The sequence below is a fragment of the Myotis daubentonii genome, chromosome 3 (genome assembly GCF_963259705.1).
Source record: "Myotis daubentonii chromosome 3, mMyoDau2.1, whole genome shotgun sequence".
Lineage (NCBI taxonomy): Eukaryota > Metazoa > Chordata > Mammalia > Chiroptera > Vespertilionidae > Myotis > Myotis daubentonii.
Window position 1 is genome coordinate 204,346,797 of NC_081842.1, and position 20,296 is coordinate 204,367,092.

General features: G+C 43.0%; 2 protein-coding genes across 2 annotated transcripts in view; one reads left to right on the forward strand and one right to left on the reverse strand.

Moving 5' to 3' along the window:
• MACO1 (macoilin 1) overlaps positions 1-20,296 on the reverse strand; it is a 62,759-nt gene that overhangs the window by 8,038 nt on the left and 34,425 nt on the right. The window contains exons 7-9 of the mRNA XM_059690760.1: positions 6,516-6,674; positions 5,007-5,189; positions 461-581 (exon numbers count right to left, since the gene is read on the reverse strand). Of these exons, the coding sequence (XP_059546743.1) occupies positions 461-581; positions 5,007-5,189; positions 6,516-6,674 (463 nt within the window). The remainder of the gene's footprint in view (positions 1-460; positions 582-5,006; positions 5,190-6,515; positions 6,675-20,296) is intronic.
• On the forward strand, positions 15,459-15,964 carry LOC132231512 (small ribosomal subunit protein eS24-like). Its single transcript, XM_059690761.1, has one exon. The coding sequence runs from the start codon at positions 15,500-15,502 to the stop codon at positions 15,896-15,898; it is 399 nt and encodes a 132-aa protein (XP_059546744.1). The 5' UTR covers positions 15,459-15,499; the 3' UTR covers positions 15,899-15,964.

Sequence of the window (20,296 nt, forward strand, 5' to 3'; positions counted from 1 at the left end):
AGTACACATGGCTCCCAAAACTGGCTACGTTCACAGCACTGGCAGCTTTCCTCCCAAAATGTACTGCTCAGAACTGCAATCTGGAAAAGCTCAGAGTAACCAGAATGGTCAATTCCCTGGGGATGGAGAGACGGTGGGGGCTGATAAGAGATGTATAAATCCCAAAGGACACTAATCTGGACTATAACCTAGAAAAATAAAATGAATCTACAGTAATTCAAATTCTGGTATAAAACATGTCAAAGGACCATCAACATTTCTGGCTTGTATTAGAATCTGACTAAGTTAAACATGACATCAATGAGCTGGACAAGATTAGCGCTTCCTCTGGTCATAGAGCTTTTCAGATGCAATGGGATTTGCCTGTATCAAAAAGCACCATCTCCACATTGTATCACAGGCCACCAATCAACGCAGAAGAGGAATTCAAGTACAAGAAAGCCTTTGGTCCTCCCATTACCTGGACTTTCAGTTCTAGTTCTCTGAGCTGGTCTTCTTTCACCTTCATGTCCATTGTGAGCTTCTTACCCTCTGCCTCCAATTCTCTGATCCGATTCCGTAAGGTTTCGGTGCACTCTCCCCTTTTGAAAAGGAAGAGAAGGAGAGAAGGGGACTTAAAAGACTATCGGTTTATTTATATTGCAGGATTGATACTTCTCTATACTCCAAAGTCAGTCAGGTATTGGCTGTCTGGTATGCTTTCTATTCTTTGATAATTTCAACAAACTCTGAAAAAATAATTATCATTAACGGTGTATCTAATATGAGCCAGGCACCAAGCTAGGTACTTCACCCACACTACCTTCTTTATGGGGATAGGGTATATTATCCACTTTTATAAATAAGATATAATACTAGTTCATGGCTACCTAGTTTGTAGGTCACAGAACTGGGATAAAAATGGAAGTTTCCCAACAAGCTTCCCACCCTGCCATATGACTTGAGACAATGCACACAAACTGAGCAAGGCAGAGCCAGACATGCCCAGCAGGGGGCAGTGAGCCAGAATTTTTTTCCACTTTTGAGGGACTATGCCTTGAGACTTTCACCTTTCTTTAATCGTGGTTGTCACAGGCCTGGAGTAAAGAGAAGAAGGGAGCAGCATTAGGTGGCTTCTCAAGGCTACAACAAGGATAAACTACAAAAGATGATAGCAAGATTGCAGAAACAGCTTGATGGAGAAAGTAGGTGTCTTGCCTACACAAAAATATAGGTCCAGTGAGAGACTCAAAGTCTTGAGATTTCGTTAAGAATAAAAACAATCGCTACACAAGTGATGGCAAACAAGGACCATCTAAGGGTAAGATCAAAACAAAACAAATAAGCTTCACTGGAAACAAAAGGGATTTAGAGCAGAGAAGAAAACCAATTTACTGATTCTCAGGTATACTAGTAAGAGGCACTATACAACATGGTTAAGGAATTGTCATATACTTCTCAGCGGGTTTTTTTGGGGGAAAAAGGGTAGATGGTAGATGAATTAAGGACAGCACAAGCCACACTAGATTATTGTTCAGAAAAGTCTCCTGCAAGTTTAAGTGCTTCAGAAATGCTTACAAATCTTCAAACAATTAACAGACCAAAAACTCCACATTAGATTAGGTTAGGTTAGGCCTGTGGTCAGCAAACTGCGGCTCGCAAGCCACATGCAGGTCTTTGGCCACTTGAGTGTGGCTCTTCCTAAGCCTTAGGAGTACCCTAATTAAGTTAATAACAATGTACCTACCTATATAGCTTAAGTTTAAAAAATCTGGCTCTCAAAAGAAATTTCAATCGTCGTACTGTTGATATTTGGCTCTGTTGACTAATGAGTTTGCCGACCACTGGGTTAGGCAGACTAATAAAGGGTCTTGTGTGTCTGTATAGATGCTGATAAGCCAAGTGAGCTCAGCTATCTGCAGTACAGAGTCTGCTGGGGGGAGACAGGATCACACAGGAGAAAGAGTCCTCTCCTGCTGTTATTTCCTAAAAGGTAAGCTGAGGATTGATCAATTATTCTGCAAATGCCAGAACCCAAAAGAAGGCTATTAACACACCAAATACAAAAAAGCAAAACTCAAGGAAGAATGCCAGTAGAATTATATCACATAGATTCAAATTATGATAGAAACTTAAAATGAAATAAATAATAATTTACCCTCACTCTGCATCTGTAAACCCGTAACTGACTTCTACCATGCAGATGACTTCACTAGTCAAGAAAACAAAGGAGCCCTAACCAGTTTAGCTCAGTGGATAGAGCATCGGCCTGTGGACTGAAAGGTCCCAGGTTCGATTCCGGTCAAGAGCATGTACCTTGGTTGCGGGCGCATCCCCAGTAGGGAGTGTGCAGAAGACAGCTGATTGATGTTTCTCTCTCATCGATGTTTCTAACTCTCTATCCCTCTCCCTTCCTCTCTGTAAAAAATCAATAAAATGTAAAAAAAAGAAAACAAAACAAAGGAAAAAAGTGAAGTAGAAGCCAAAAACAAACCAAGAGGCTCTTAACCATCTTCTCTCCTGGCTTATGTTCAGGTAGCAGTTACTATCTGAATACAGTACCTGAACATTAAGTTTGGAATATTTGCGTACTTTTCAATGGCATAGGAAGTAGGCCCTAATTTGTATCACTCCACAAGTTCAATGATGTCTAAGAGTGACTTATGCTTCCTTTCCCCCCATCTTTTCCAGCTCATTTGACAATTTGCTGATATCCAACAAAGACATAAGCAGTTAGTACATAGTACTTGGGAACCAAGGTTTTACCTTTCTTCCATCTATATATATAAAAGGCTAATATGCTAAGTGTCCGACCATCCAACTGGTCTATGACGTGCACTGACCACCAGCGGGGCAGATGCTCAACACAGGAGCTGCCGTGATACACACTGGCCATTGACAGAGAAACGGCACTGTAGACCTGGCGCCCTCAGAGCAACACTCGGCTTCCCCCAAGTGGAACACAGGCCCCACCACCACCCTGGAGTGACACCCCACCAAATCGCAGCTGACACTGCCAGACCCCATGGTGCAAAATGTGGCCCACAGCCCAGTCCAGCCCAGCTGTGGGCGCCGGGTAATGACGTCACGTAGCAACGCCTGCCTTCCTCTCCCTAGCGACTAGCTTCCCTGGAGTTTCTTCAGCCCAGGAACATGACTTGCTTTATAGCCAGGTGGTAACATTTCACACTTTAACCAAATGTCTGTGAAGCATTTTCCTGTGCCTCATCTCATTTGATCCTCACAGAAGTCCTGGAGTAGGTAGCTAGGAGACTCAGTGGAATCCTATTGTCTTTTCATTACCCAGAAAATGGATATTTAGAAAGCTTAGAAACTTGACCCAACTGAAAAGAAGAAAGAAATGGTGGACCTTGAAAATGACTTCAGGTTTTCTCGCTGCGCAGAATATAGTCAAACACTGCTGCAGTTAAATATTTTACCCTTTGTTCTCCCTGCATGATCTACAATAATAATCTGCTTCCGTGTTAATATTTACTGCTGTGTTGCTAACAATTACCTGAAAGAAGTTGGGGTGCTTCACTGAGCTGGAAAAAGTTTAGCTAAATCAGAAAGCAGGTCTAATTAAGCAAGTTTATCGATATATATCTATATCTATATCTATATCTATATCTATATCTATCAACACTAATAAAAGAGAAAAATGGTAATTGGCGTACGAGCTACCCTTTTCATTGGCTAATCAGGGCTATATGCAAATTAACTGCCAACTAAGATTGGCAGTTAACTGCCAACAAGATGGCGGTTAATTTGCATATGTAGGCACAATGCAGGGAGGTGAAAGGGAAAGCAGGAAGAAGCCCCCTGCCACTGACAGTGATTGGAAACCCAGGGGGGAGCTAAGAGCTGGGGGGCAGGGCAAAGGCGGCCCCAGGGCTGCCTTTGCCCTGCCCCCCAGCCATGATCGGAGAATCAGGTGCCTTTTCCGCCCTGGCCAGTGATAGCAGGAAGGAGGGGTGGAGCCAGCAATGGGAGCTGGGCACGGTCGAAGCTGGCAGTCCCAGGAGCTAGGGGTCCCTTGCCTGGGCCTAAAGCGAAGCCCACGATCACGGGGCCGCTGCAGCTGTGGGTCCCCGCTGCCCGGGCCGGACGCCTAGGCCAGAGGCGTCAGGCCTGGGCAAGGGGCCGATCCTGCGATTGGAGGGTGATGGGGGTCAACGCCTGAGGGCTCCCAGTATGTGAGAGGGGGCAGGCTGGGCTGAGGGACACTCCCCCCACACACACACCCAGTGCATGAATTTCGTGCACCGGGCCCCTAGTATCTATATAAAGCTCTCGCTGGCGCCAATCACACACGTGTTTCCATCTGTCATTGTTGATCGTGAATTTGGTTGACACTTCTATTATAAAGGGTGAATAGCAGTATTAAAATATTTCTTCTAATTAATTTCCATTCAATGTGCACTAATTCATGCACCGGGCCTCTAGTTTTTAGATAAAAACTTCAGAAACACACACCAATGAGTAGGGAGTAGTGATGGTTCTACAAAAAGTACAAAATTCTAGATTGGTTCTTTCAAAGTGTTTAGTAATTATCAGTTTGGAAGAAAGTGACTGGAAACCCTTTTTTTAAAAAAAATATTTCTATTGATTTCAGAGAGGAAGGGAAAGGGAGAGATAGAAACATCAATGATGAGAGAGAATCATTGATTGGCTGCTCCTGCATGCCTCCTACTGGGAATCAAAGCAGGCCGATGCTCTATCCACTGAGCCAAACCAGCTAGAGCTGGAAACCCTTTTATGAGCAGCACTCTGCCTCCCAGGTGTGGGAGGCATGGTGATATCCTCCCCTCACTTTATGGAGGAGATCGCTGAGGATGAAGTTGTTATAAGAGAGTGCAAACTTGCACAGATGGAGTTTAAACCAGCTAATAAAGCCATAATTAAAAACAATCCATCCATGCACGACTATTGTAGTTCTAATCCTGCCCGAAGCATCAAATTCCCATGGCTGTCTCGGTACAAGGAAAGCCAACCGTAGATTAAGCACTCAGGTGACACGGACATACCTAGACGCAGCAGCGAATGCAACAGCCCGGGCAGCAGTAGCTTCTTCTAACTTCTTCCTTTTTTTCTCTTCCATTAACTGCTTTTCTACAAAGCTTCGGGCTTCCTGCTCAGCTTTTAGCTTTTTTTCCAACTGGCTGATGTTCTGTTTGTCTTTCTGCTTCACTTGCACAGCATTATGTAACCTATATGGAAATGATTGTCACACAGTTTTACAATTACAATACCCACTATGAACCCTGGAAAAACATGGCTCCTCTTTGTCATTTTAAGGCCAAAGTAAAGAAGAGGTTTGAACAGCAAACATAAGTGTCAACTCCCAGGGTGCCCAGGGAGAACACACTGTCATAATTACTTAACAATTTCTAAATACCAATAAGCAAGCTGCCATATAAGATACAGACCTAGCTTCTGCTCTATCTACAGAAGGTCATTCAGAAAATAGGGTAAAGCAAGTTTCTATCAGAGGGAAATGTAACAGCAGAACTAATTCAAGTGCCCCAAAGCACCTTGAAAGAACTTCAGTCTGACCAAGGCACAGCTGATGGAACCAGCACCACTGAAACTGAGGTAAAGTGTGAGTGGGGGAATGTCTTTCTTTGCCTGAATATAATTATGCTGCTGCCTCTTCTTTACAGCTGTGAGATGGTTTTTCTAGAGTATCCCAAACTAGATTTTGTAGGGTCATAGGATGCTTCATTTCAGATGGAAATTTCAGCCATATTCCCTTCCCTGCCTACAACCACCCCGCAGCTTAACAATATAAGGTCAGTTTATCTAAATACATCAATAAGGGTGAGATGTTCTCTATGTATCAATGCTACAGTCACCACATGTGGGTCAGAAGCAGTGGAGAGGTTATTTGCCTATAATGCTTAAACTTTTGAGTTACATTCCTTAAAAATATTGAAGAATTACTCCTTCAATAGGGCAAGCCCAGAAAACCCAAAGCCTATAATATTATTCACTACTGTAGGCACACAGTGCTAAGAAACTAAAAAATAAAAAAAGGACATACCCATATTGAGTCAAGAAATAATTCCAGAATGAATTAATAGAAAGCATAAGAATTCACATAGAAGAGCTGGCTTTTTGCCTGTCTCTTCAAGTAAAATCAAAGTTCAATGTCATTTAGTTTGGGAAATCAAAGTAAATAGAGTCCAGTGCTCTGGAAACTTTCACTCAAAGGATCAAGAGCTTCAAATTGTGGCAGAAATACTTCTTTTCAACTTTCCGTATATTATCATAAAAGCTTGATAACTATTTTAAATTAAGATAAGTCATTAAATGAGAGAGAAGACAAAATAGCAATATTAACAAACTTTTGCTGAAGTGAAATAGGTTCTTACAGATTTTATAACATGTTGTGTATCTGGTATTAAATTAAACATTTTATTTAAAAACCCCTTTGCTCGATCCCTTTGTCATCATGAATCTTGTGCTCCAATCCCTGGAAACAAAAGAAGCAGTGAGGCCACTTGGCTCATCAAAGGCCTGATAGGTGCACGTACTTGTTCTGCAGCAGCTCATTCTCCTGCCGAAGCTGGCCCATTTCTGAGCGGATCCCTCGCTCGGTGCTCGAGAGGGAGCTGATCTGACTGCGGAGCTCTTGTTCCACTTGCCTGCTGGCCTGCAGGTCAGCCTTTAATTTTTTAATGTCTTGTTCCAGCCTAGGAGAAGGAGAAACACAGCATTTTCATCACAGAGAGGGTACCCATGGGGCGTTGTGGAGACCCTGGCTAAAGTCCCAGACTGCTGGGTGAATGGCCGAGGACCCCTCTGGCAGCTCCTGCCATCACCACAACTCCTATCTGCAACTGGCTCTTTATTGAAAGCTTCTGCTTGGGTCCCCACCTCTTCCCACCAGAAGGTAACCTCTGATTTCCCCCAAATGTTTGTGAACACTGACAGCTAAAGACGGTGCTTGTGAGCATCTCAGCTGCGAATAGAGGAGGAGGGAAAGGCAAAGAGAGTGTGGCTGAAGGGTAAGGTCCCCTCCCTACTGGTGAATTGCCCGTGCCCCTCAGCAAGGGAGGTACGTTAGTAACACCCAGCTCAGGACCCACCTGCTTTGAGATATTCTGATAGACCAGAATCTACTGTCTGAGATTCCATCCCAGCACAGGCCTAGAAGAAAACAGTGTCGGAAACAACCTCCTGAAATTTCTAGCATCCTTGCTAAGTGATGTTCACACCTCTGGTGAGTGTGACAGAGAGCTCATTAGACTCAGGACAAGGAAAGAAAAAAAGAACAAATTGCATGCTCTAAGACTCATAAGAAAACACCATCTGTGAACTGAAGCCTGTATTTTCTCTTCAATTCCTTACTCCTGTTCCATCTACTTTCTTTATTTAATACAGTATTAGTTTCATGTATTGGGGAACTATTATATGCACATGTATGGCTAGAAAAGGTCAACAAGAAGTGTAAAATCAAGCTGCTTTCTTCAAGAGGGGACTTTACAGTTTCACTAGAGGCCAATAAATTCTTAAAATGATTAAACACAAGGAAGGCCATGATTACATACATGCTAGAAGGAATAATAATATTTAATGAGAACTTATGTACCAGGCATTGTTCTGTGGGTTTTAATAGTATGAACTCATTTATTCTACACAACTTATGGCTAAATCCAATTATTATTCCCATTTTTATAGATGAAGAACTCTATAAAACTCTAGATCCAGGAAAGCTTCCGGCCCAGGTCACACAGACAGGCTAGCTCCAGAGTCCACTCTTCACCAGTAGGCTGAACTGTAGTTATACCATCCATAGCCTGGTATGGGTAGAAGTGCCACATGAGTTCTGAGGAGAGAAGATGGGAACTGAATTGGGTCTTAATGGCTGGGCAGGATTTGGAGAAACAGAAGGGGAGGAAGGGGCATTCTACATAAGGGAGAAAACATGTCCAAAAGCTCAAAGGCAGGAACAGCCATCGATATGTGAGGGACAGAGCCTCTGAGAAAGGCCTGTACTCCGGGAACAGAGTGAGAAAGGATAGAATGGGTCTGCTGGACGGTACTTTGGCGAGTGGCACTAGAGGTTAGACCAACGATGGCTGCCATGTGAGACTAAGAAGACACCTTTCTCTACAAACTTATAGGTAGGCAGAAATCAGTGTGCTCTGATGAGAATTGTGCATTGCCCTAAACAACATACCAACAGAACCAGGGTTTCTGGAGGGCGATGGTGATCTCCCCTTGGGATTGCCAGCTCCACAGACTAAGTCCTGACAGACATGTTTCATTAAGCACCAAATCCCCAGGGCCCACCTCACTTATTAGTACTTACTAAATATGTTCCCTGGCCTCTCTTAGCAAACCAAGAGATATTTCCTTATCTACCTTTCGCCAACTGAAACAAAATCTCAAAAACAAAGAGGAATATAACATTGATGGTCATCTCCCAGGCACAGTAGACAGTCTCTCTGCCCAGTGACGGGGAGCACAGACTGAGACTTTGTGTTCCAGGAGCTCCGTCAGGTCTCCTGACACAGCTGCTCCCCAGGGAAGGGTCACAAGTCAACATCACGCCGCACTTTCCCTATTGCCAGGGTTATTCCAGTTGAACGTCCTCCCGGAACTGCTCTAAACAATTACCGACCGGCATTTATACCATCCCACACCAGCCCTCATTTGCCCGAAGTAACCCAAGGGATGCTTTCCAAAATAGATCAATTGCTGTTAGGTTATCCCCATTAAGAAGTTTGGCTGGAAAACGTGTTAGGTAATTTATCTTTCTTCAGAAGTCGATTTCGCAGTCTGAGGATTGCATTTTCAGTAGAAAGGGTGAATTTTAAGATAACAATAGTGACTTAGCATGGGTTAGTAATGGGGTTTAGAATCAGGATTCTAGACTCAGTTCTGGTGCCAACTCTGTGACCCTGGAGGAGGCATGTAACCTTCCAGGACTCAGTTTCCCCATCTGAGGCTAACGTCTGTAAAGTTCCTCCCAGCTTGGTCTAGCATTTCTAGGCTTGACACACTTACTGCTGGCTGCTGATCTGCTTCTTCAGATTAGCAACCTGAGCTGTATCATATGCAGAGGCACAGGAATCAAGTTCCACACAACCAGCCAACTGGGGGAAACGTGTGCCACACTGGGAATGAAAGAAAAATTAAATCTGCACAGGCTAGATGTCAATAATTTGCAGTTATTACCTTTTTGCATTTTTAACTGATAAAAGCCTTTTTTTTTTTTGCCATGAACTAAGAATAACAATATTCTGAATGAAATTTTAGAGCTCCTTGAAAAATGTAAAAACTCAAAGAGTTAATAAAATTATGAGAGCAAAAAGTGCAGAATATCTAGAATGTAACTTATGGAAACCACAGAACACTAAACAACGTATTTTTAAAAGTAGAACTATGAAAATTTTGTCAAAGACATAGCAGCACAAAACAAAAAAATATAAAATGATGTGGTTACAAAGGTATGTTGAAAATTTATTAGTTTTACACTTAACACATTGTATGCGGGAAACGTATTTATACGTTTTACGCATTTATACGTTCTACCAGTGTAGTAGAGCGCGGGACACATATTAATACGTTTTTTATAGACTAGCGGTAGAATGCGGGTAACGTATAAATATGTAAACTAAAGTTGTCGTAATTTCATTGAATGTTGCCATTTGCGCAAAAAATTAGCAAAAATGGCCCGCGCCACCTGTTCGCGCGATAAAAACTACCCGCAAACAATGTGTTACGATTTGTGTACTTTTGTGGATGTGTGTTATCCTATATAATAAAGAATATGCAAATTGACCATCACTCCAACATACAAGATGGCCGCCCCCATGTGGTCAAAGATGGCCGGCAGGGGAGGGCAGTGGGGGGGACCAGGCCTGCAGGAGAGGACAGTTGGGGGGACCCAGGCCTGCAGGGGAGGGCAGTTGGGGGGGGCAGGGGAGGGCAGTTGGGGGCAACCAGGCCTGCAGCGGAGGGCAGTTAGGGGTGACCAGGCCTGCAGGGGAAGGCAGTTGGGGGGAACCAGGCCTGAAGAGGAGAGCAGTTAGGGGTTACCAGGCTGGCATGGGAGTACAGTTGGGGGTGACCAGGCCTGCAGGGGAGACCAGGCTGGCAGGGGGGCAGTTAGGCGTCGATCAGGCTGGCAGGGGAATGGTTAGGGGGTGATCAGACTGGCAGGCAGAAGCAGTTAGGGGCAACCAGGCAGGCAGGCAGGTGAGCGGTTGGGAGCCAGCAATCCTGGATTGTGATCAGGCCTAAATGGGCAGTCGGACATCCCTCAAGGGGTCCCAGATTGGAGAGGGTGCAGGCTGGGCTGAGGGACACACACCCCCCTCCCGTGCATGAATTTCATGCACCGGGCCTCTAGTCTATAATAATAAAAGGGTAATATGCTAATTAGACCAGACATCCTTCCAGACGAAGCTGGGGCCGGAGCGAAGCTGCCCGGTCCCAGATGCCTGCCGGCAGCCCGAGGAAAGCCCGGGTCCCAGGTGCCAGAGGGAAGCCAGTGCCGGAGGGAAGCTGGTGCTGGCAGCCAGGGGAAGGAAGGCCTACTCTTGCACAAATTTTCGTGCATTGGGCCTCTAGTAATTCCATAAAAGGTTTATTTTAAAAAATAAAATAATTTCACAAGACACAGAACTAAAATGTTTCAGGATTTTCATAACTGCTACCATCTATTTTGTAAAACTCTGAATTAGTTTTCCAAACAGTTGCAGCAAACCTATGAGTTAGTGCCAGCATTACCCAGTTTAAGAAACACTGATCTGCCCGGCCAGCATGGCTCAGTGATTGAGCGTCGACCTGTGAACCACAAGGTCACGGTTTGATTCCCGGTCAGGGCACATGCCCTGGTTGCAGGCTTGATCCCGGTAGGAGGCATGCAGGAGGAAGCCAATCAATGATTCTCTCTCATTACTGATGTTTCTATCTCTCTCTCCCTCTCCCTCTCCCTTCCTCTCTAAAATCAATAAAAATATACTTTTAAAAAAAAAGAAACACTGAGCTATAGGAACACTGCATAATGACACATAAGATAACTTAAAAGTGCTAAATAGTAAATTCAAAGTAATTTTTAAAATTTCTGAGGGGAAGTTTTTCATTGTCTTGCTACAGAAAGCATTAACTTAACCTTAAACATTCACTATATTTTAATCCTTTACTAAAGTAGGTAGTTAAAATGATTTACAATCCCTTATTGGATTTCTTTTTCATTACAGAAGTGATACCCAGTCGATATTTTTAAAAAACTGCATACAATAGAAAAGTATAAGGAATAAAAACGTAATAACTCATAATCTTCTCATCCAGACAGAATCACTCACTATTCACATTTGGTTTACTTATTTTCTGTCTTTTTTTCCTTTATCTTCCTTCACACATGTAAATATTTTTAATATTGGTGAGACAGTAACACACATACAGTTTCTATATCTTAAGCCATTAGAAATTTTTTATAAATAATTTCATTGCTGCATAGTATTCCATTGTGTGGATGTACTATGCAATCTTATTTTGTAAGATATAGTTCAGTTTTTGCATATGGTCATTAAAAAGTGTCTGCGTGAGTTTTAAATGAATTATGTGATCAGTACATTGAACTGAATCAAGACAGTCAAGTGCCAGGGGCATTTATTAGACAGATAGCTACTACCTGTCTTAATGATATACTTAACCCCTTGATGCTGAAGGTCAATACTTCATAGATAAAAATCCTGTATAATAAAAGGCTAATATGCAAATCAACCCAACAGCAGAATGACTGGTCACTATGACATACACTGACCACCGGGGGGCAGATGCTCAATGCAGGAGTTGCCCCCTGGTGGTCAGTGCGGTCCCACAGGGGGAGCGCTGCTCAGCCAGAAGCCCTGAGTCGGGCTCACAGCTGGTGAGCACAGCGGTGGTGGCAGGAGCCTCTCCTGCCTCTGTGGCAGGCAGACATCCCCCAAGGGCTCCAGGACTGCGAGAGGGCACAGGCTGGGCTGAGGAACCCTCCCTGAGTGCACAAATTTTGTGCACTGGGCCTCTAGTACAGATATATAATTTATTGATGTGATACACTGAGAAGGTGTTAAGAAGGTAATGCAAAATCTTCAAATGTATTCATGAGATTTTATTAAAATGTCAATAGCTATAATATAAATTTAAAGCAAGTGATCAGGAAGAACATGAAACAGAAGTAATAGTTTATAACCCTAAAATGCATTTCAGTAAATAGAGATTGAAAAAAGAAGGAAAAAAGTTCATCTGTGAGCTTATACCCCATTTTTGAGAGCTAAAGCCTACTCTCTTCCCTACACAATAGAAGATTAAGGGGTAAAAGGCAAATTTCCTCCAGAACTGCAACCTCATCCAAAAAAAAAAAGAGGGGGGCCAGACATTTCAGGCAAACTTTGGTAAGGCTTAGGCAGGCAATAAATGCACTTGCAGCTTGCCCAGCTCCTGTGGCACTACTTCTCACCCCCACAAAGGCTGTCTAATGGTGTCACCACTTGGAAGACAGACAGGGCCCATGGCGAAGCTGGAGTCTATGTCCAATAAATAAATCTATTTGTGCCAGTTAGACAAGGCAGGGTTCTAGCCAACTGAAAATGTTACCTATTAGGCCCAGGCACCTTTCCTAGCCACTTTACTGATCACTTTAGAAAATAGCATTCAACTTCTAACCTTGTGAAGCTACATCTGAACTCCAACTCACAAGTGAGAGCTGGGGCCATCCAGAGCAGAACTTCCTCAGGTCTGCACTCTGACGGCTGGGCTGACTTCCAAGCAAAGCTGACAAGTTGAGGATCCCTCTTACCCACTCCAAACCTTAACTCTATCTCACCTTCTCCCTCATCCTTCCCACCTAAGGTAAGTTACAGTGTAAATGGTGGATAATTATTTAATTTTAATAGGACAAGATTTACATTTTAATAACCTCCAGAAGAATGAAGCTCAAATATTAACCCTTCAGGCAGGCTAAATAGGAAAAAAATCTTTGAGTATCTTGAAGTATACCTGGTAGTAAAACAAAGTACAGTATTTAAGTGTCAGCTTTTAGTTGAAAGGGGTATTGTTTTTAAGTATAGGGAAAGGTTGGAAGATATTTATGTCTAAATGTCTGTAATCCTTATCTTTTGTGAATTGCTTGAATTACAGCCCACAGTAAGATGATTTCATTGAAAGTTTAAAAGGCTCCAATAACTTCAAGGTTTTAATAAAGCCTGAAGCTTTGAGGCCTGACTGAGAAGCACAGAGGAACTTGAAGGCTTTGGGGCAGTAAAGTTCCCCAGGAAGCAAGTCTTACAAAAAAGAGGGAGACCTTTTCTCAGCCAGGACTTTACTTAGAGATGACTAGGTTCCCTAAACACTCTGAGTCACACTCCATAAAACTACCTAAGTGTATATCTGCGGGCGTGGCCCCAGGAGCCCATCAGGAAGACAGGGAGCCATGGCTCTGCTGGCCATCTCTGAACTCTTACGTGCTAGTGACAGAGATGCTACAGGCTCTCCAGGACAACACGGCCCTCACAATTCTGCTTGCTTTCTAAGAAAAGGGCTTCAGGTCCTCTCCAAATTATACAGTCAAGTCATTGAAAGAAACCTGTCTCACAAGTCAAAATCACCCACTCCTTGTTTCCAGACATCTTCTGCCTTTTATTATACCACTTAACCTGGGAGGAACGGACTCTAACTGTCAAATTTTACTCATTCTCTAAGGCCCAGTTAAAAAATTAAAACAAACAACTGAACAAACTCTCCAGCACGAGGTGCTGATCTCCAGGGCCCAAAGTTCCCTCTCTTTCTGAAATCTAAAGCCTTTACTATTGACGCTTCTCATTTGGCACTAAACCAGTGGTTCTCAACCTTCTGGTCCTTTAAATACAGTTCCTCATGTTGCGACCCAACCATAAAATTATTTTCGTGGCTACTTCATAACTGTAATGTTGCTACTGTTATGAATCGTAATGTAAATATCTGATATGCAGGATGGTCTTAGGCGACCCCTGTGAAAGGGTCGTTCGACCGCCAAAGGGGTCACGACCCACAGGTTGAGAACCGCTGCACTAAACCATTCATTGCTTGTACTTTATAAAATTTGTTCTGGTTTATGTATCTTATTTCTAAAAAGACTAAGTTTTCTGAAGCCAGAAACCAACTGTGCTATAAAATTAGAAGCTGGAACTCTATTTCTAAAATTTCTTCCAATCCTTCCAGACCATGTCTCTCACCCTCACTCTGTCCTTAGAGAGAACAGGTCAGTGTTACAACAGAGGAGGCTCTAGAACCCTATCTACAGCAGGCCGTCAGATATTTAGTTTAAATAATGGCTGAAGGAGACGGGCAAGTAGGTTCCTGCTTATCAAGAAGGCAGGAGAAAAACGAATGAAGAGCAGCTGCTCCATCTTGGTAAGTATCTAATTCCATTAGGACAGTGGTCGGCAAACTGCGGCCCCTTGAGTGTGGCTCTTCCACAAAATACCACGTGCGGGCGCACGAGTACAGTGCGATTGAAACTTCGTGGCCACACTCAAGGGGCCAATGGCTCGCGAGCTGCAGTTTGCCGACCACTGCATTAGGAGATCCCCTGGTATACATTAATCATACAAGACAAGACTTGCTTAGGGACCACACAGCTGTGTATGCAGAAAGCTGAGCTCATACAATCAAAGATCTGCCCCCCACCCCCAAATAGCCTGTATCCTCTCCATAACTCCTTCCCCTCTCCCCTTCACAGGTCACTCACACTGACAGGACAGGCAGCACGGGTCATTCTCATAAATTCGTGAAAATGCCTCATTACTGACTGAAGCTGCTCAGGGATACCCTGTGAACCACAGCTTTGGAAACAGCAAAATAAAGCTGCCTCAGGTCTCACAATTGCTTGCCACGCACAAGCATCCAAAAATAAGCAACAGCCTGATGACCTAATTACTAGGTGAAAGCGTATTACAAAATACCTCTGCCTCTGCTCCCTGATCCATCAAATACAAAAGGCAAACACATTCCTTTTCATTAAAGAATGCAAAGAAATGCAGAAAAGGAATCCTAGACTTTCACACAACTGGTCATTCTGGGAAATGAACAACTGACTTCTCGAAATCCTTCAAGAATAAAGGTATAAGTGCCAAAAACTAGTATTTTTAATAAGGTCTTTCTTTAAAGGCTGTGGTCAGATTTGGTAGTTTGTAAAAGTCCTTAAAACGTTCAAATCTGTTGATGCAGCATACTCCTCTCAGATATTTCTTCAGAAGACTGGTGATAAAAAGACTTATGTAAAAGTATGTTTGTTGCAGCATTACTTATAATTAAGAAACACTTAAATATTCAACAGAGATTGGCTAAATTGTATATTCATGTGTCTGTCTGACATGCAACCATTAAAAAACCATTGAGGAAGAATATTCAATGACAAGGGAGCATGTTCATGATACAGTCAGTAAAAAGGACAAAAAAAGAAAAAAGACTTGGAGGCTATATATTAAGATACTGGCACCCGCTTTTTTCCTCCCTGGTTGCCTGAAGACCAACCTTCATCATGAATGACACAGTAACCATCCGGACCAGGAAGTTCATGACCAACAGACTACTTCAGCGGAAGCAAATGGTCATTGATGTCCTTCACCCTGGGAAGGCAACAGGACCCAAGACAGAAATCCGGGAAAAACTAGCCAAAATGGATGAGACAACACCTGATGTCATCTTTGTGTTTGGATTCAGAACCCACTTTGGTGGTGGCAAGACCACTGGCTTTGGCATGATTTATGATTCCTTGGATTACGCAAAGAAAAATGAACCCAAACACAGACTTGCAAGACATGGCCTATATGAGAAGAAGAAGACCTCAAGAAAACAGAGAAAGGAACGCAAGAACAGAATGAGGAAAGTCAGGGGGACTGCAAAGGCCAACGTTGGTGCTGGCAAAAAGAAGGAGTAAAGATTCTTCGGTGACTTTATCTGTGATGGTTGTGCAGATTTTTCATGAGAGGATTAATAAACTATAAACTTAAAAAAAAAAAAATAGTGGCACCCTAGCTGGTTTGGCTCAGTGGATAGAATGTTGGCCTGCAGACTGAAGGGTCTTGGGTTCAATTCCGGTAAAGGGCACATGCCCTGGTTGCAAGCTTAATCCCCAGTAGGGGGTGTGCACAGGGGGCAGCTGATCAATGATTCTCTCTCATCTTGATGTTTCTAGCTCTCTCCTGTCCTCTCTGAAATCAATATATATATATATATATATATATATATATATATATATATATATATAGTAGTGGCTATCTTTTATCTTAAAAGTTGGATGTAATCAACATATATAACTTATTTTCAACATTTTAATTATTTTATAATTGGGAAAAAAGTTATTTTAATAGAGGCTGTTAATGGACTTCCCATAGTTTTCACTGTTGCTCTTAGATTTTCCCATGTTATAGACCAGTTTTAAAATATTCTGAAAGTCTTAGGGAAAATCCAACTCTTTTACTTTACAAACTTTTTAGGTCATTCCAAAAAAAAGGGGGTCTTAACTTTCTGAAGTAGATAATGGTTCGGTTCCTTAATCTACATTCCATTCGTCAGTTCCTATCAAAGCAATAGTTTTTCTAAATCTGGATTCTAGAGCTAGTTTATTGTCCTGCTCTGGCTCCCTAAGGAAAGAGGAGAGAGCAGGCATTGCTTTGACATCAGACCTGACATTACAAGGGATGGTACTAAAAGGTCCAATTCTAAACTAGCTGGCCTGTGAAATCTGTGAATACCTAGTGTCCATGTCCCAAATTCTGGTGTATTTTTTGCTCTAAAATCATGGCAGAAAAACATCTTGGAGTGGAAGAAGTCACCAGTCCTAGGTACAGGAGGCCTAAGCAGTTCTGTTTTGTTTGAGGAAAACCAGAAACCTAAACCACCTTCTTGTCCCGGCTCTTCTAAGTGGTCTGAAAGCCTCCTAGTCAGGGGTGAGGATTAAACAATAAAGGGGGCAGTCTTTGACTGGGGGCGGAGTGCTGACAAAAGTGCATATTTTCCAGGAGCTCAAGGAACTACAGGAGAGGAGGCAGAAAGGTACAACAGTACATGGCAAATTAGTTAATGGGATTTACCAGATAATCCCTAACAAAAGTCCTTCCTATAAGAGTCAAGTTTGATTGGTATATTAGTGGGGTCAGGGGGTAGGAGGGAGCAAAACTAAGAATAACAGGAAGGGTCAGGTGCAGAGGTTGCAAACTGGTGAGCTAATCTGGTCTATAAATATGTTTTGTTTGACCCTTCCCTGCATGATGTTAAAAAAAAATTTTTAACTGGTAGATTTCACATAAAGATATCTATTTTCGGCATCTCTTCAAAATACCAGATTTAGCAACATTGGGCCTGCAACACCCCCCCCCCGCCCCCCCGCCCTCTCACTCAAGCCACAATTAGCTGTCCTGTTTGGAAGAGTATGTGCTCCAAACTCTCTGGTGCCTGGTGCAGTACTAAATACAGATGATTGAACCCTGGCCTCCCCCTCGTGCCTGTGCAGCACTGGCTCTAGAGCCAAGGGAAAGGTCAGGGCAATGGTCCTTTTGAGTTCATTATTCTGTGTTTCTGTTTCAAATCTGTTACAGCATTCTATCAAGAAAGGTGAAGTGGCCCATAGCTGGTTTGGCTCAGTGGATAGAGCATTGGCCTGTGGACTGAAAGGTCCCAGGTTTGATTCCCGTCAAGGGCACATGCCCGGGTTGCAGGCTCAATCCCCAGTAGGAGGCGTGAAGGAGGCAGCTGATCAATTGATTCTCTCTCATCATTGATGTTCTATCTCTCCCTCTCTCCTCCTCTCTGAAATCAATAAAAATGTTTTAAAAATACAAAAAGAAAGGTGAAACGCACTTTATGAGAGAGAAGAGTTGCATTTTTCCCATAAAAACAAAACAAAACAATAAACAAACACAAAATTTGTTTTGTGTTCTAGCCAGAGTCTCAGCTGGCTACAAAAAAGATCTCAAAATCCCCAAAGAGGTGCACAGACTGCAGTACACTCATGCTGACTGTTAAAGTATTCAAACACCCAGTTTCTAAATGATAGCGTGAGTAACATTTAAAGAACATAGTTCCTTTTGCTAGAAGTACCTCCTCTTCAGGGAATCCACCTCTAATCCCCTTAGCTGGAAATCTCAATTCATTATGTGCCAGAAGGGGTACTGACTCAAAGTTTTATAGTAGTTCCTTCTGAATTCTAGGGAGGAAACTGCAATCTGTTTGATTAGAATGAAGTCTCAGTACTAAACATAAAAATTTTTCTAATGCAGACTCTGCCTCCCAGATAATTTGTGTTATTTCAAACTTTATATATCCATACAACATAGGTAAGTATCTTCCTTGACCACCTGGGTATGGACTCATTACGTGAATTGCTGGCTTAAATTCATTAATGTCTAGGTTCTAAAGTGCCACATGGGTTTCAAGCCATAAAACAGCCTGTTTAAGTATAAAATGATTATGCTTCTATTGCCACGTTTATACCAAGCATAGTATAGTTTTAAATCACTGCAATGGTTAAAATAAACTCAAACTATATTTTGAGTTAATATAAACAGAGCTAACCAAGTAAAACTTATAGGTACCTTAAATATTATAAGCATGGCAGAAAATGAAAATAAATCAGGTCTGAGAACATAATCTGCTCAGAGACAATGCTAGACAAACATAAATCAAATACATGTTCCCACAGAGAGAAAACAAACACACCAAACTTGCCTCTACTACTTATTTTTTTCACTTATTTCCAAATAATTTAGTAGCAGCTATATCCAATAAATTTAATCTAGTTAGAACCTCCACGTGTCCAGTGTTCATAATCTTCATTCTAAAGTTTACCTCTCAGCTGAAACCGATACTGTTACAAATAAACTACTGCATGCACTTGTAAAATGGACAGCCTGCTTTGGTAGCCAGCACTCACGGGGAGGGTGTCAAGCAAGCCATTTTGCAGTAGTAGTTTGGCAGAGCTGCATGTGACCGCACATATAGGGAAAGCAGCCAGGGTGAAAGCTCAACACCCAAATCACTTCTCCCAGGTCAGATTTTCTTTGGCAAACTGTTCCTGACACACAGTAAAATGCATTCAAATGCAAAAGAGAACAAACAAATACACTGTAGCACTGGAGATGATCTATGTAAAAGCAGTCAATATATTTTCTAACCTGGGAGATTTCTTTGGAGGAAAGATTGAAACAGAAACATGGGATCTGAGCTCTCTCCAGTAGCTACTACAATACCATAAAGATGAAGAGAATGGCCAGGGCTCAGGGTGGAGGGGGGGAAGACCCATAGGAAAGATGAATAAGACATGGCAAACAGGTTTCCTCCCTGGCTGTTCCTGGCTGAGATGAGGCTTGTGCCTAGCTAGACTCCTTGGCCCTGGAGTACAGCCAACCACTGCGGAAGCGAATGGCGTTTTTGCCAGCAGCCCCTTGCAGTTTTCTTCCCTTGTAACTTCGAGACATTCTTGAACTTCCTGTACAGCCTTCGAAAAGTACTGACAGAGTACTGAATTTCAAAACTTTCTGGGAAATACCAAGGAAAGGAGCTTAGAGTATAAGGTCTTCTATATTTTAGAAGTAAAATTCACAAGAATCTACTCAAGAACAACAAAGTTTGATACTGGTGTCTGTCTGGTCCTTGGCCTATTCTAACGTGAGATGGAGGTTTTCTAACTTCGAAAGCCTTTGAGCTACACTGCCACTCAACTTTGAGAACTACACTGCACTGCAATGAAATCACTGAGGCCCATCTCCTATCCCCATTCTAATATTTTCCCTGCGTAAAGGTAGTATTCATTCAACAAGTATTTATTGAGCATCTACTCTGAGCAAAGAACTGTGTACTGTGGCAGATTAGGAGAAAAGAAGGTCCCCCTGCCTTCATTAGGACACATTCTATTATAGGTATAAACCTGTGGAAAAATTCATACTACATAGAAACAACGTAGAAAGTAAATATCCTATATAATAAACTAGGGGCCCGGTGCACGAAATTCGTGCACTGGGTGGTGGTGGTAGGGGGAGTGTCCCTCAGCCCAGCCTGCCCCCTCTCACATATTGGGAAGCCCTCAGGCATTGACCCCCATCACCCTCCAATCGCAGGATCGGCCCCTTGCCCAGGCCTGACGCCTCTGGCCTAGGCGTCTGGCCTGGGCAGCGGGGACCCGTAGTGGCAGCGGGGGGGGGGGGGGGGGGGTTCCACGATCGCACGGGCTCTGCCCCTGCCCCTGCAGGAAGCCTCTGGCTGAGGCGTCCGGCCCGGGCAGCGGGGACCCGCAGCTGCAGCGGCCCCGCGATCGTGGGCTTCACTTTAGGCCCAGGCA

Coding starts and splice junctions, on each gene's coding strand:
- LOC132231512 (XM_059690761.1), top strand. CDS start 15,500: ATGAATGACACAGTAACCATCCGGACCAGGAAGTTCATGACCAACAGA.